Source organism: Lagopus muta, chromosome 1 (assembly GCF_023343835.1).
Source record: "Lagopus muta isolate bLagMut1 chromosome 1, bLagMut1 primary, whole genome shotgun sequence".
Taxonomy (NCBI): Eukaryota; Metazoa; Chordata; class Aves; order Galliformes; family Phasianidae; genus Lagopus; species Lagopus muta.
This window is the reverse complement of record NC_064433.1, coordinates 117,033,129-117,046,494: the sequence shown is the minus strand read 5'-3', so window position 1 is coordinate 117,046,494 and position 13,366 is coordinate 117,033,129. Positions and strand designations below refer to the sequence as shown.

Below are 13,366 nucleotides of genomic sequence, written 5' to 3'. Positions count from 1 at the left end.
TATGATATGCCTTGAGTAAAATCACATGGACGTGGAACTTTGCAGGATCGGGGCTCACTCCTATCTGCTGTGTAATAGCACGAGTACTGAAGATACAATAAAAACAAAAACACTGCAGATTTAACAGCAGATGTCAGTTTTCATTTGTAAAGAAGAAAAATGTACTTAAAACACACAAAATCTACAGTGAGCACGTTTTGATTATATCAGTAACATTTGTTACAATGTATGCTCTACAAAATCTCTGGGAAGCAAGAAACAACTTGCAGAAAACAGAAAGAATGACTGAAATAAAACCAGATACAAGTGACCTTATCTTAAAATGTCTTTTCATATGAAGTAACTTCAACACATATATTACAACCTACCTGTTCTCCAGCCACTGTACATACTATTGCCTAACAATCAGGTGGCAGTACTTATAGATGTTTGTTTTCTACGGGTCTACTGTTCCTCCTAACAGGACTGGGAATCCTACTTGTTTAATGGTACGTTGCCCTAGCTAAATGATGAATTCTGCCTACTGCTTTTCAAATGCACCAACCTTCTCAAAAACACTGGATGGTGTCATCAAACAAAACCTGATGTTCTGAATGATGGTGTCCGTATGCCTCCAGCGTCTTCTATCATGGCGCAGCCAGGCCTGAACAGCTTCATACAGCTCTATCTCTGGAAACCTGCTCAGATGATCATTATCCAAGTAAGACATGAGCTTTTCAAAGCTCAGATATGAAAGGAAGTCAGGTCTGGACATGAGCGGCACAAAATTCTCTAGCAGGAAAGAGTCTAATTTTTCCCTGACTCCTTCGATGTTTACACCAAAATCATCCAGAAGTCTCATGATTTCTGCACAGTTTTCTAGGCAGATTTTAGCTAGGAGAAAAGAGCAGCAAAATTTTACCACCTCTATAAGCTGGACGTACATGGCAGCCTGAAGGATTTCGTGAACAGTGTTCATACTCAGTTCAATAGTTCCATAATACATGAATTGGAGGACATGACTGAAGCCTGTAGCTGTCAGACCTTTCAAATGGATTTTGTCCTGATCTCGTTCCCGCATGTCAGCTGTGAACATAATCCTGAAGTAATCACTCTGGGTGGCAAGCAGTGCTTTATGGGCCTGAAATTGGTGGTCTTCAATGACAAGTGTGACATCAAGAAGCAATCCCTCCTCATACAGTGCTCTGAATCCAGCAGAGACACTGGTGTCATGGATGGAGGAGCTAAACCCTTCCACGTCCCCTGCCATGAATCACCTGAAGAAAAAATAAAATAAAAATAAAAATAAATTATTTCTAGTATTGAACACATCACAAGCTCTTTCTGACCAGATAAATGCAAACAGAAGTTACTTTCATCAAGACTTAGAAGTCTTCCCCATCCTTCTTGTCTTCTGTTCAGTTGAAAAATTAACTTGAGATTTAAAACTGAAACTTCAATTATTTCCCACCCCAAAATATTCTCCATTTAAAGGTAATGAATGTGAATAATGATGAGAAAACACCAAAATGATTCTTCATTTCAAACTACTCAGAGGTTAGGATAATGCATATACGATGCCAACTTCACCACTGTTTTCTCCCTCCTCTCCTCTATCTTTTCATAGTTATCTCAGGAAAGTAATGAAACACCCCATCTTGAGTATCAAAGGTTTAACAAAGGAAGCAGAACTTCCTTCACTTCAGAAACAAACTCCAGAAGGCCCATACAAAACACAATCTCCCCCCAAAATGTAGTATTTTTTAAAATGTGTGTTAGTTTACTCATAAATTATTGCGAGGAAACAGAACAGAGAGATATTATTCAAGTTTCTGTCCCGTCTTTCTCAGAACACTACAGACCAGTATTTCCATTTCTTATTCTCAGCATTATTTATGTAATGAGATTTATAAACTGCTGGACACTAAAGCCATAGGAAGCACTAACAGGATTACATGATAATAAATAATATTTTACGTACAGAGTTTGGCGAAGCTTAAGTGTTTATTAAGCATATGAATATTAATAAACATATAGCGCTGCTTCTGTGCAAGCTAGAGTCAACTGCAAATAAGCAAAAAAAAACACAACAAAAAACAGAACAAAACAACAAAAACAAACGAAACACAAAACCATCCCAATGCCCTGTTAAGGAAACTAAATATTCAGTGAAAAAAAGCTGCATCAAAAACTACTCCAAATACAAGAACTTCTCAACACCTTGCACCCAGTGTCTAGCTGAAGGGCAGCTCCATTAAAAAGTCTGAACTAAACCAACAGTTTATGATCGTTCCCCACAGCAACTGTTCACTCCACTCCCCCCTGTCTGTCATTCTGGAATCTGAGCTCCTCCTGTCTACTCTGTGCATTTTTTGGTGTTTCTTGGACTGTTCTGGAAAATCCATTCAACTCATAAATAAACCTGACAGAAAATAAACTGTGAGGAACACCGAATACAGAGTCTGGCAGCAGAACAGATGTGATGCAAAAGGCAGGACATCACACATTAGCAGGAAATTAGCAGGAGGGTAACACTCTCCCCTTTTGGCATTAATAATCCATTACAAGTGGCTCAGCCATTTTTATCTTCACCCCACTTTGAATCACACTGGAGAATTCACTCAGACTGCTATTTGTGCATTTAATTACTTAACTCTGACATTCCCACCACTGTTAACAATTGGAAGCAGTACCGTACTGATACGTTGGTCCACACTGATGTGTTGGTCCACACACAAAGCCAAGTACCATTAAGATCAATACATGTAACAAACTGTTCATTTTCATGGCAACAGAGTGTTAAAACAGAGTATGGATGCTGAGTTGGCCAAGGTTTTGCAACTTCAGAAAGCAGTTATTGCGTTGTAGCCAGCTTCCTCAGTTCTACCTGCTGCCATTGTAACTGATGTGTATTTGATTGGACTCCATAAGCTGACAGCAGAACTGTCAGGAGCGTACATGAAAACTGAGGCTTGACAAGAAAACTCAAACTCCTCAAGGTTAGGGCAGGAGCAAGAGACAAAGCTGTCAAGCCAATCACTTTGCCAGCAGTATCCATGGTAGCACACTCCCCTCGATGTCCCTGAAGATGGAGAGAAAATTCAAACTGCTCTAGAACTACGTGTTTTGAGTCCCTTGCTCCTGAATACAGCATATCCCTACCAGAAAGGGAAAAAATCAAACCCTTCTTTTCTTAGTTGTTAATCAGTCTTGTATAAAAGCAGGCAATTATCTATCTCAAGAAATAGCTATCTCAAAAAGAAGCAACAAAGTGATGAGGAAGCATAAAGCTTGTGCTTCACAGTAGGATTTATGATACCAAATACAAGACAAGCAGTAATATCAGCATTTTTTTCTTTCATTAGAACATCTATAATACCCTCCTTCCACTCCCTGCTCTCTGATGTTGAGCTCACACTTCAATCTTTTCTCCTTATGAAATTTAATGGTCACTTGGCTTTTAACACCACCTCCCCATTTCCATAAAATACTCAGCAACATGAGACAACTACTTCTCAGTTTAGTTTGAAATTGAACCAGGGGCCCAATGGTGAACAAGATTCTCAGACAGTACAACTGAATAACATACATTTCCTCAGGAGACCAACCAAGCTGTGTACCTCAGTTCCAACTCCAAGATGAACCGAGGTGACAGCACATAAGGACAGGACATAGCTGGAATTTGCAAATGTTAGATGTGAACAGACTAACAGAGGAATATATATTAAAAAGACCAAAAAAAGCAACATACGATAATCTGGAAGTAATGGGATCTCTGACCACATTGGCTTATTTGGCTCATGCAGGTCCAAATCTCAAGGAAAGGATTTCTTCAAAACAGAACACATTACTGCATACAGAAGGATCATAAAAATTCTATTAAAAAGGCAAAAAAAACCCATCAGAAATAAACAATTACCATTCAAATTTTCAATGTATCAAAAAAGTAAGGAGGTAGCAATCACCAAAATGTGTTAAATAAATAAAGACAGCATTGAGGGAGCACTTCTTAGGCTCCAATTTCCACATGTCCCTGAAAGTGATTACTTGGTAAAAAACATATTAAAACAGGAAGTCAGATACAAAACTCTTCAACAGAGGCAGGTAATCAACACTCTGAAATTATTATTTCAGAATGTTTCAAAAACTATTAAGTTTTAAGTCATTTAATTCTTCTTTTCACATCTCCTGTATTATTTTCAGTAAATCCGCATTTTCCAATACTAAAATATGTTTCATCACACACATCAAACTGCATTTAATGGATTACTTAAGAAGAGCCAAAAATTATAAGACTTCTTCAAAACCCATCTAAAGTTCCAGAATTTTACAAGCAACATGGGAAAGAATACTCATCTCCCTCTATTAAATGAGTAAATTCCCCTTTACTGGTACTAACCCATACACTGTATCAGAAGTTATAGTTTTCTTCACAATACAAAAATGTATTGGGCAGCATATTTATTTTAACAAGGGGTTAAAATAGTAGAGAGACTGAAAGACTTAACAGTTAAATGCCTATTATGACCAAGTGGGAGAACTCCTCATTTCTAAAGCTAGCACACTAAGTCAAAAGCAAATGGCACTGCGGCCATTTGAATAACAGAAAAGCATAACAAAATACTCACAAATAAAGCCATTTTTCTAAAGCAGAGCTATCTTCATTCCTCCCACACACTTTCAATCTCAGATGTAATTCTATGAGCTATTCAAATGCTGCAGCTTATTTCCCTGAAGATAATAACGTAACATTTTTTCCCCTGTTTTCAATAAAAATGCAAAATCCAAGAGTTACAGCTTTTTCCACCCGTGCAAATCACAATGGCTCACTTGATTTGAAGGAAGACGTAGCCTACGGTAGTCTGTAAGAAAATTGGAACAAAAAGAAAATCCAACCTATAAACAATAAAGGGGGAATTAAAAAATCCCTAGTTGGCGTTCTGCATTGTCCTGCGCATACTGGAGCTGATGGGTATAATGCAGTACAGGAAGGAAGATTCTCTGCTGGAAGAAAAAAAAACAACAAGAAATACTCTTAACCTTATTCGCTTTTCCTGACATTTCTTTCTCTTCATTACAGCATCTACTCTGCCATGGCTGTAAAAGCTCCTTCTTGGAACACTGATTTCTCATCTTTATTCTGCAGTTGTAATAGAAGTCTGAAAACCCTGTTCCAGACTATTTTTCTTGCCAAACAAAAAGAACCTTCTTTACTCAGAGTGTTTGAGGCTTAGAGCAGAAGAGAGGGAGCCTCAATGCACAAGCTACCAAGGATGAAGTTAGGAAATACCCATATGTGGTTTACACCCTGCTTGAGAATCTACCCAAAAGCACAATTTCCCTATGGGCAAAAAGAAAAATAAAATGCACTGCAAGAAGCATCTACATATAAGCAAGCTCACATGCACTTTCTGGGGATAGAAATGTGTTGTTCTGGTAAAGCAGTAATATATTCCAGCACAGCATCTGAAAGGCAGATTTTTGCTGATCCTTCATATCTCACTTGTGATGCTGAAACAGAACTGGCCACCTTATAAAACACTACTTGGTTCATTCTACCTGCCTCCTGGAAATTCCGAGAAAGCATCTACATGAGCACAGCTTTTTCACCGAATAGTACCTACAGATTAGACAAAATATATTTCACCAGACATACAGAGCAGTGCTTTCGTATCACAGTACTAAAACAGAGCTTAAAACCCCCAAATCTTTTCCATCTATCCCATTCCTTTCATCTGTCAAATGGAGGCATTTCAATGCAAATTTTAAAGCTGGTACATATGCTTTCTGTAGCATCACACACAGCAAAAGCTGGTTTGAGCTCATGTCTTTGACCCGAACACTGTTTCAAGTGGCACTTTCCTGCACTAACAGGACATATCTCCATAGTCAAATTTCACACATACGTATCAAAATGCTATACATGCAAACAAGACATTTCCAATTGCTCAAACTCACCACCAGGCCTTTGAATGCAGCTAGATACACCATTAGTGTATTAACATGTTTATGCAATACATGTATCCCCACAAATTTAAATCTCTCTTTACATGGTTTGACACTGAACTATTAAACTTTGGCTAAGCCATCATTTTTCCTCACAATTCTCCACTAACAGCAACAGTAGGAATGACCTAGAAGTAAGTAAGATCAATAACCAGTGGCTATCAAAACTTTCCATTCCTGAAATAACTGCAGATGAGGAAACAATAAGTAAATAATAACCACTTTTCTGCATATGTAAAATCCTTCATAATTAATATGCTAAGCCTTGGGAACAATTACTCTTAAATCCATCGACACTATCTGGTAGCTTCACTCTGCAGACTTCCCACAGCCCGAGGTGAGGGTTCCCAAAGCACCAGGCTGCTCCAGAAGCACAGAGCTGAGCAGAAGCATCATGCTGCCACGGCTCTAGAAGCTAACTCTTGGGTTCTCCTGCAAACTACCCACTGCACAAAGGATTTCTCTTACTGGCACGCATCAGATGCTGACTGCTCTTCTTACAACCTTTACTGGTGCTGCTACCTGCAAGCAATCTGCACCAGCTCATAACAGCTGTGGCACTTGTGCAATGCATCAGTTGCCTGCGAGGTCGCTGTGGTTATGCTGGAAGTATCATCAGAACTAGTGTGACCAAGCATACTACAACTCTAAACAGACTGTCTCAGCACAGCTTGGTTATACGTCACACTGGAAGTGTACTGTGGCTGCCTTCACAGAGTACCTACCATACTATTTGTGTTTCCTTTTGAAAACACCTCTAACCCAAAGCACACGTGCTGCTGCATGCATTCACAATGGACAACTTTTCAACCCATACTACTTGCTGTTCCTAAAAATTGCCATCATAGCCCGATTTAGTCTTTCTGTGCAGAAAGATACAAATGTAACAAGCACAAAAAAAAAAAAAAAAGAAATCAGAACCATTTTGTTTTAAAATACTGATGTAGAGCATAGGTTTCACATACACTGAATTTAGATGAATACTGGAAGATTTTATGTCAGAAAGTTCTCATTTTACAACAGTAAGCCACCAGAGAACAAAATGCACTCCCCCAATGAGCTCCTAAATCAAGTCCTGCGATGATCATCAAAAGGACTCTGATGAAAGTACATGCCTCACAAACTTTTTAAAATGCTGCCAGACATATGCAGCAGCTGTAGCTGCTTGACCAGTTTAGCCTCACCAAGTTTCAATCTCATAAATTAACAGTATGGAGGTATACACCAGTTTCTCGTACCATTAGGTGCATTAAGTGGATGACGTAAGTGCACTTGACAGACATCAAAACAGCTATGAACCATTTGACTAAAAGATCAGTGCAGTTCTACCTGTACATAAAACCACACTACTTGCAAGGAGCAAGCTCAGCCCAATCTTGGTCGAGTTACATTTACTGATGCCAGGAACCCAGTCTGAAATATTTTTAACACAACCTTAAGAATCTACAAGAAAAACTTGCATTGCTAGTATGTAAGAGGTAAACGATGGCAGTGATGAAAATAACGCATTTGTCACTGCTCTTAAAGACAGGACCACCCTACCCTAAGTGTCAGCATTCTTTGTTATATATATTTGCATCTTATATCATAACTTTATCAAATGCCAGGATTATTAATAACCACTGATTTTCTCACTGCAAAGATACTCATTAAGAAAACTATGCTGTAAAAATCTAATTATATTTGTTTACAGGAGTGTTTGGGCTTTAACGGTATAATAAACGTATTAATAAATGGTAAGGAGCAGGCAGTGATATTGCAGTAAAAATAATTCTAGCTGTCAATGCTTTAGGATAATTTAGTAGTCCTCTGAGAAAATACAACTGAAAAGATTGTGCCCTTTGTCCAAGGCATGGCATTCAACTACACTGCCAAACACCAACTTCATTTGTCAGAAAGACAGAAAGCTTCTGCAGACTGGCAGCTCCATAGATGAATAAGACCCAGTACCTCCAGGGTGAGCCCAGCAGTGACCTGGCCCGCTCTGCCTGCTGAAAGGCAAATCAGCACGTGTATATCCATAGCAGCCATAGGATGTAATTAAGGAAAGTGAAAGGAGATGAGTGACAGTGGGAAAGTTTATAGGACTTGTGGTGGAAATTAAACTCATGGGGCTGGATGTTGGGAGGAACAACAGAAATGATGCTGACACGTGGTGGTGTGCTGAAGGGACTCGAGTTTGAATTGGGGCAATGGCAGTGGAAGCGCCGGGTTACATCTGAGGAACATCTCTACGACACGGCAAAGACAAGAGCATGCACATTGCTGCAGCGCTGCCTTTTTAATCGAGGAACAGTTTGATGGCTACGATGATCTTTTTAGAGAAAAGGAAAAAAAAAACACACCGTGTTTTTGTGCGATATTTACGTATTAACCAACCTAAGCCAAAGCACCCCAGCACCAACCCTGAGCAGCTGCCCGCTCCTTCTACTTACAACCACTATTCCGAACGCTGCGGCCGGCACCGTGTGCTGACCTACTTTCGCTCGCCCACCGACGCGCACACACCGGCCCGCAGCGCGGGAGCTGCCCCGAGGAGGACCGCGCCTGGGAGCCCTCAGCGGCCGCCCCAGGCCCCGCAAGGCTCTCCCGCGGAGGGCGGACCGACGAGGGGTTAAAGCGGGAGGCCCGGGGGCGGCTACACCTACCTGCGGGCGGCAGCGGTGCCGGGGCCGCGGCTCTTCCCGTCGAGCCGGCAGAAAGGGAGCTCGCGCGGAGCATAAAGCCAGAGGCGGCGGGCCGCGCCTGGGGGCCGAGCAGAGGGGCAGCGGCCGAGGCACGACCGAGAGGAGGAGGAGACGGAGGAAGGGGGGACCCTGGACTTCCTCCTCCCCGCCGCCCGCGGTCGGGGGAGCCGCCCCCCGCCGCGCCGCCCGCGCACCGTCGCTCCCAGCCCGGCCCAGCAGGGCCCGGCCTCGCCCCCGGGGTCCCGCCCGGCCGCCCGCCCGTCGCCGCGTTACCTTCGGCGCTGCCCAGAGAGGCCGCCGGCGCCATGTTCCCCCTCCGCGGGCGCCCCGCGCTGCCCGTCACTTCCGCCGCCACCTGCGGGCCCGGGACGGCGGCCGGCGGCGGGAGGCCGCGCCCCGAGCGGCAGAGGCTGCGCCGCCTTCGCCCGGCCCGGTCCCGCGCGTTCATCCCCGCCCGGCGGCGTTCCCATACCAGCCAGGCATCGGCCAGGCCGCATCCGTCGGCCGCGGGGATCCCGGGCGGATGATCCCCCGGAGAGGGAAAGGCTCTCACCGGGGGCCGGGAGCGGCCGCCGCTGGGGATCGGGAATGCAGTTCCAAGGAGCGTCATCTGCTTGGCTCGTCCGCAGGCGGCTGCAGGGCTGGCCGCGTCGTCTCGTCCTCCCGCTCGCTGCGGCCCCTTTCAGCTCCCGCACCGCAGTTCCCACTCGCCTCGGGCGGCAGCGCGGCGAGTACAGAAGTCGTACGGAAACCCGCTCCGAGCGGCAGCGGCCCCTGTCAGGAGCCGGCTGAACTCCTCCCCCTCGCACCTGGCAGCGACGGGCGCTGCAGCTGACCCCGGCCGCCTCCTCGTCACACGCAGCCCTGCCAGCCGCTGTGGGAACCAGGTCACAGAGCCAGGCGGGTCAGGGCCGCCGGCTACGGCTGCTCGGCACAGCCGCGAGCAACGAACTGCACGCAGCTCCCGGCCCTGAGCAGAGCTCTGCCTTAGCCCAAGCTTCCCCTCCTTGCTTTCTGTAGCTTGTCGCTGGCTGGCAAAAGGTAAAGAGGTAAAACAATCCAACAACAACCTCCTCATGTACTTCATGTACATCACAGAATGTCTTGACACTATACAAAACTACTGTCCTTTGGGCTGTCCCTGCCTTCTTCAAACTATTCACAGCCTGCTACGTATCTCCTATGTCACTCACTGCTTTAAATAACAGGCTGTGCTCTGCCATCCTCTCCCCATTTATTGCTGTTCCCATCCCCTTCGCTGTCTATTTTCAGTTGCACATTACCACCCCCACCCCATTCTTGGTTTCTAAAACAACAGCACAATTCCTCTATGACTGCCACCCCCAATCTGAATGTCTATCCCACCTCTTACTGCTTCACACAATGAACCTGCTGTTGCATGCACAGCTTCACAAAAAACTACCCACTGCTATTCCCACTCTGTTAACTGACCTCCCACGGCTCCCACACAGCCTACTTACTCCACACCACAAGCAGCCTGCTCCCATTCACTGACTCCTCCACACCGGTGACCTGACCTCTCTCTGCTCAGTCAGATTCATACCATTCCACCTCCCTCGCTTAACTCATACAGTAAATTTGCCCCATTTCCCCAGTTGCTGTTTCAAAACCTGTTACTCGTGCAACCAAGATGATATAACCAACCATTATCAGAGCAGCTACCGTTCCTAAGTCCCAAAGGAAAGACACGGAATCAAATGATCTTTCAAATGATCAAATGAGTTGGAAGGGCCCTTTAAAGAACATCTGGTCCAACTCCCCTGCAATGAACAGGGACACCTACAGCTACATCAATTGCTCAGAGCCCCATCCAGCCTCACCTTCACTGTCCCCAGGGATGGGATATCCACCAGCTCTCTGGGCTGGGCAATTTGTTTCAGTGCTTCACTACCCCTATCATAAAAAGCTTTTTTCTTATACCCAACCTAATCTCCCTTTATAGTTTAAAACCATTTTCCTTTTTCCTATAACAGACCCTGCAAAACAGTCTGTCCAAAATGCTTTCCTTTACACACTGGGTCTATCTTCTGATATACCAAGCACACTGACGTCTCATGATTTGGCAAAGAGAACCTAGAGCAGAAAATCTATTTTTCATGTACAGAATCAACACAACAAAACATCATACATCCCTCTGCACTCTGCAGATTTTCAACCTGCGTAGGTCAATAAGGGTAAAAAGACTGGCAGGGCTGTTTTGGCTTTACCTGACTGTCATTTTGCTGTTTGCAGTTTGTGGTAAGCTGAGGCGTAAGGTGATCTTCAGGTCTCTTCAATACACTGCCACAAAAGCGGATTCAAACCTACTCCCCCAGAAAACACCAAAAAACAACAAATAAACAAAAACATCCATCAGCTGTGACATACTTATTCCCAGCATTTAAGAGCACAAAAAAAGTGACTCCTCCATACAGAAAATTTACCTGTACTGAAAAACTCAAACTTAATAACGATTCAATCTCCTAAAACTACAGCGCTGTTAAACTTTACTACTAGGCCCTAGACAGTAACCAGTCTTCAGCTTTGCGTTTTTCTTCGTGCTACAATTATCCAGTACAGTAAATCAAAATATTAAGATAGAATATGTAAAGTAGACAATTTTATTGTTCAAATAGAAATGATAGTGTATTTCTTCAGATTTCTGACAGAATTCTTGGGAAGGAGTAAATCATTTCTACAGGCTGCTGCAAATGTAACAACTGTTTCTATAACCCTATACTGCACTGCATTATTGCATAATTACAGCAAGTAAGTACCTACAGAATCCAGTATTTTCAGCTCATTTTCATCAGTGATCATACATGCCTCATGCTGAGGCAACCACATTCAAGTATTGCATCATATTCTCCATGCTTGCTTTGTATGTCTTGGTCGTAAGCATATATGGTTTTCTCAGAAGCAAAGCATTTTATATAAAAATTGTATAACATCACGTAGTCCAACAGAAGATTAGAAACGAAAATTTATTTTCAAGACCAATGTGCAAAATTATTTGGTAGGAAGACGAAATATATTTTGTTATTAGCAACATCATTACTGTATTTTCTTACCACGTTCTTGTATTCTTTCCTTCGAAACAAGAATGCTGGCAATGCATTTGCTATTGTATATCAGGAAATACTATCAGGAAAGAATGGAAATGGCATTTGTGGAAGTGGGAAGTGACATATCTTGTTAAACCAGGCATACTGGTTTAGCACACATTTCCCTCATCGCGTTCCAATCATATTGCTGGGTGCCTGGGAATTATTGCCTTGACATAAGCAGTCAGGCAAAATCTGAAAAGCTCCACACTTTCTAGTGGGCAAAAAACACTGCTGATGAATATGAATGTACGTGACACAGATGGTTACTTGTATTGAAAGCAGTTGCTCTGATCATAGGGGAAATTTTGTTAGCAACAATGTCTTCTAGGCCTGTAAGGTGTTTCCACAGAGGAGGAATCAGTTCAGTTCCCCACAGGGGAGAGTTGTGAATTTGGCTCTTAGTCTCTAAACTGGCTGTCATCAGTGGATTAGGGATTTTACTTGATTTTTAAGGAAAAACCTCACCTGACTCTTAAAACAGGTGCTAGCTGTCTGGAATCAAAGACGGAAGCTGCTTGTGTCTTCGGGCTGTATACAGCACTCAGCCTACAGAGGACACACTAACATGCCAACTGAAATTAACTTTCCACAAACTACATGGCCAACCATACCTACGTTTGTCAATGGACAACTGTCAAATTTCTGTACTGGTTCCATTACAGTCAATATGTAATTAGAACTTGGAGCAAGTAGGTCCTGAAATGCTATCAGCACCACTGATCTGAGCCTAATATTTTAAATGGCCACTTCTCCTCAAATACCATTATTTCCATTTTAGGTACCAGACAAAACTGATGGCAAGTCATATCACTTACAGATACGTTCATTTCAGGGGAAAAAAAACAACCCTACAAATTAGTTGCTTTGTGTTCTGCTTTTTTTGTTATCTTTTCTGTCAGAAAAGCTCTTTGTCCAGATACAGCACAAGTGTTACAATCCACTGAAACATCCCTCTGTGCCATTTTCTGAATCTGCTTATGGTAATTTCAAAGCCTGCAGTGGATCTCTATGGATGCTGCTGAGTTCAACCAAAGATTCACGAAGGGAAAGACTGATGGCCAGCAGAGATGACTACCATACGTACAGTGGCCTTTACCATTAGTGCCAATAAGCTGATGGCCACCAAACCAGGGATGCTCACTTCCAGTACATACAGTCGCACACCGCTTTAACTGCACCCCCATCTCCTTTCTGCACCACATCCCTCAAACACCCGCAACACACCTACGTTTCCATGCTGTTAGATACGCATCGACAAGCGCCGACGTCCTCACAGCCACAAGCACGGGCCGAAGCCTCCTGGCCTGGGGCGTCTCCCAACCGGGCCGTGCCTCATGCCGATCCTCCCACCGCAGTTACTCCGACACTTTACAGGCAGCGACGGCAGGCGGTGACCCCGCGCCCGGCCAGCCCGCCGTTCTGAGAGATAGCCCCCCGTCCCGCAGGCACACGTGGAGGCACCGATGCCCCCGGCAGCCGTTACCGAGAACCTCATCCAAATCACCCGCACCGACCCGCCACCGTTACCCCGCAGCGGGCGCGAGGCGCACGCGCGCTGCCGCCGCGCACGCCCGCGCTCCCGCACGC

The 13,366-nt window shown here is 44.0% G+C and overlaps 1 protein-coding gene across 11 annotated transcripts in view; it reads right to left on the bottom strand.

Moving 5' to 3' along the window:
• The window catches only part of KLHL15 (kelch like family member 15), a 23,297-nt gene extending 9,948 nt beyond the window's left edge, over window positions 1-13,349 (bottom strand). For 3 of the 11 annotated variants that reach the window (XR_007376138.1, XM_048940791.1, XM_048940864.1), the window contains exons 1-3: window positions 13,004-13,349; window positions 10,901-10,996; window positions 545-1,256 (exon numbers count right to left, since the gene is read on the bottom strand). Coding sequence is in view for 10 of the 11 variants with exons in the window: in XM_048940791.1 (XP_048796748.1) it covers window positions 545-1,249 (705 nt within the window). In the remaining variant the exon portion in view is untranslated. The other 8 variants (XM_048940802.1, XM_048940812.1, XM_048940822.1 and 5 more) reach the window with 8 other exon arrangements.
• Between the last annotated feature and the right edge of the window lie 17 nt (window positions 13,350-13,366).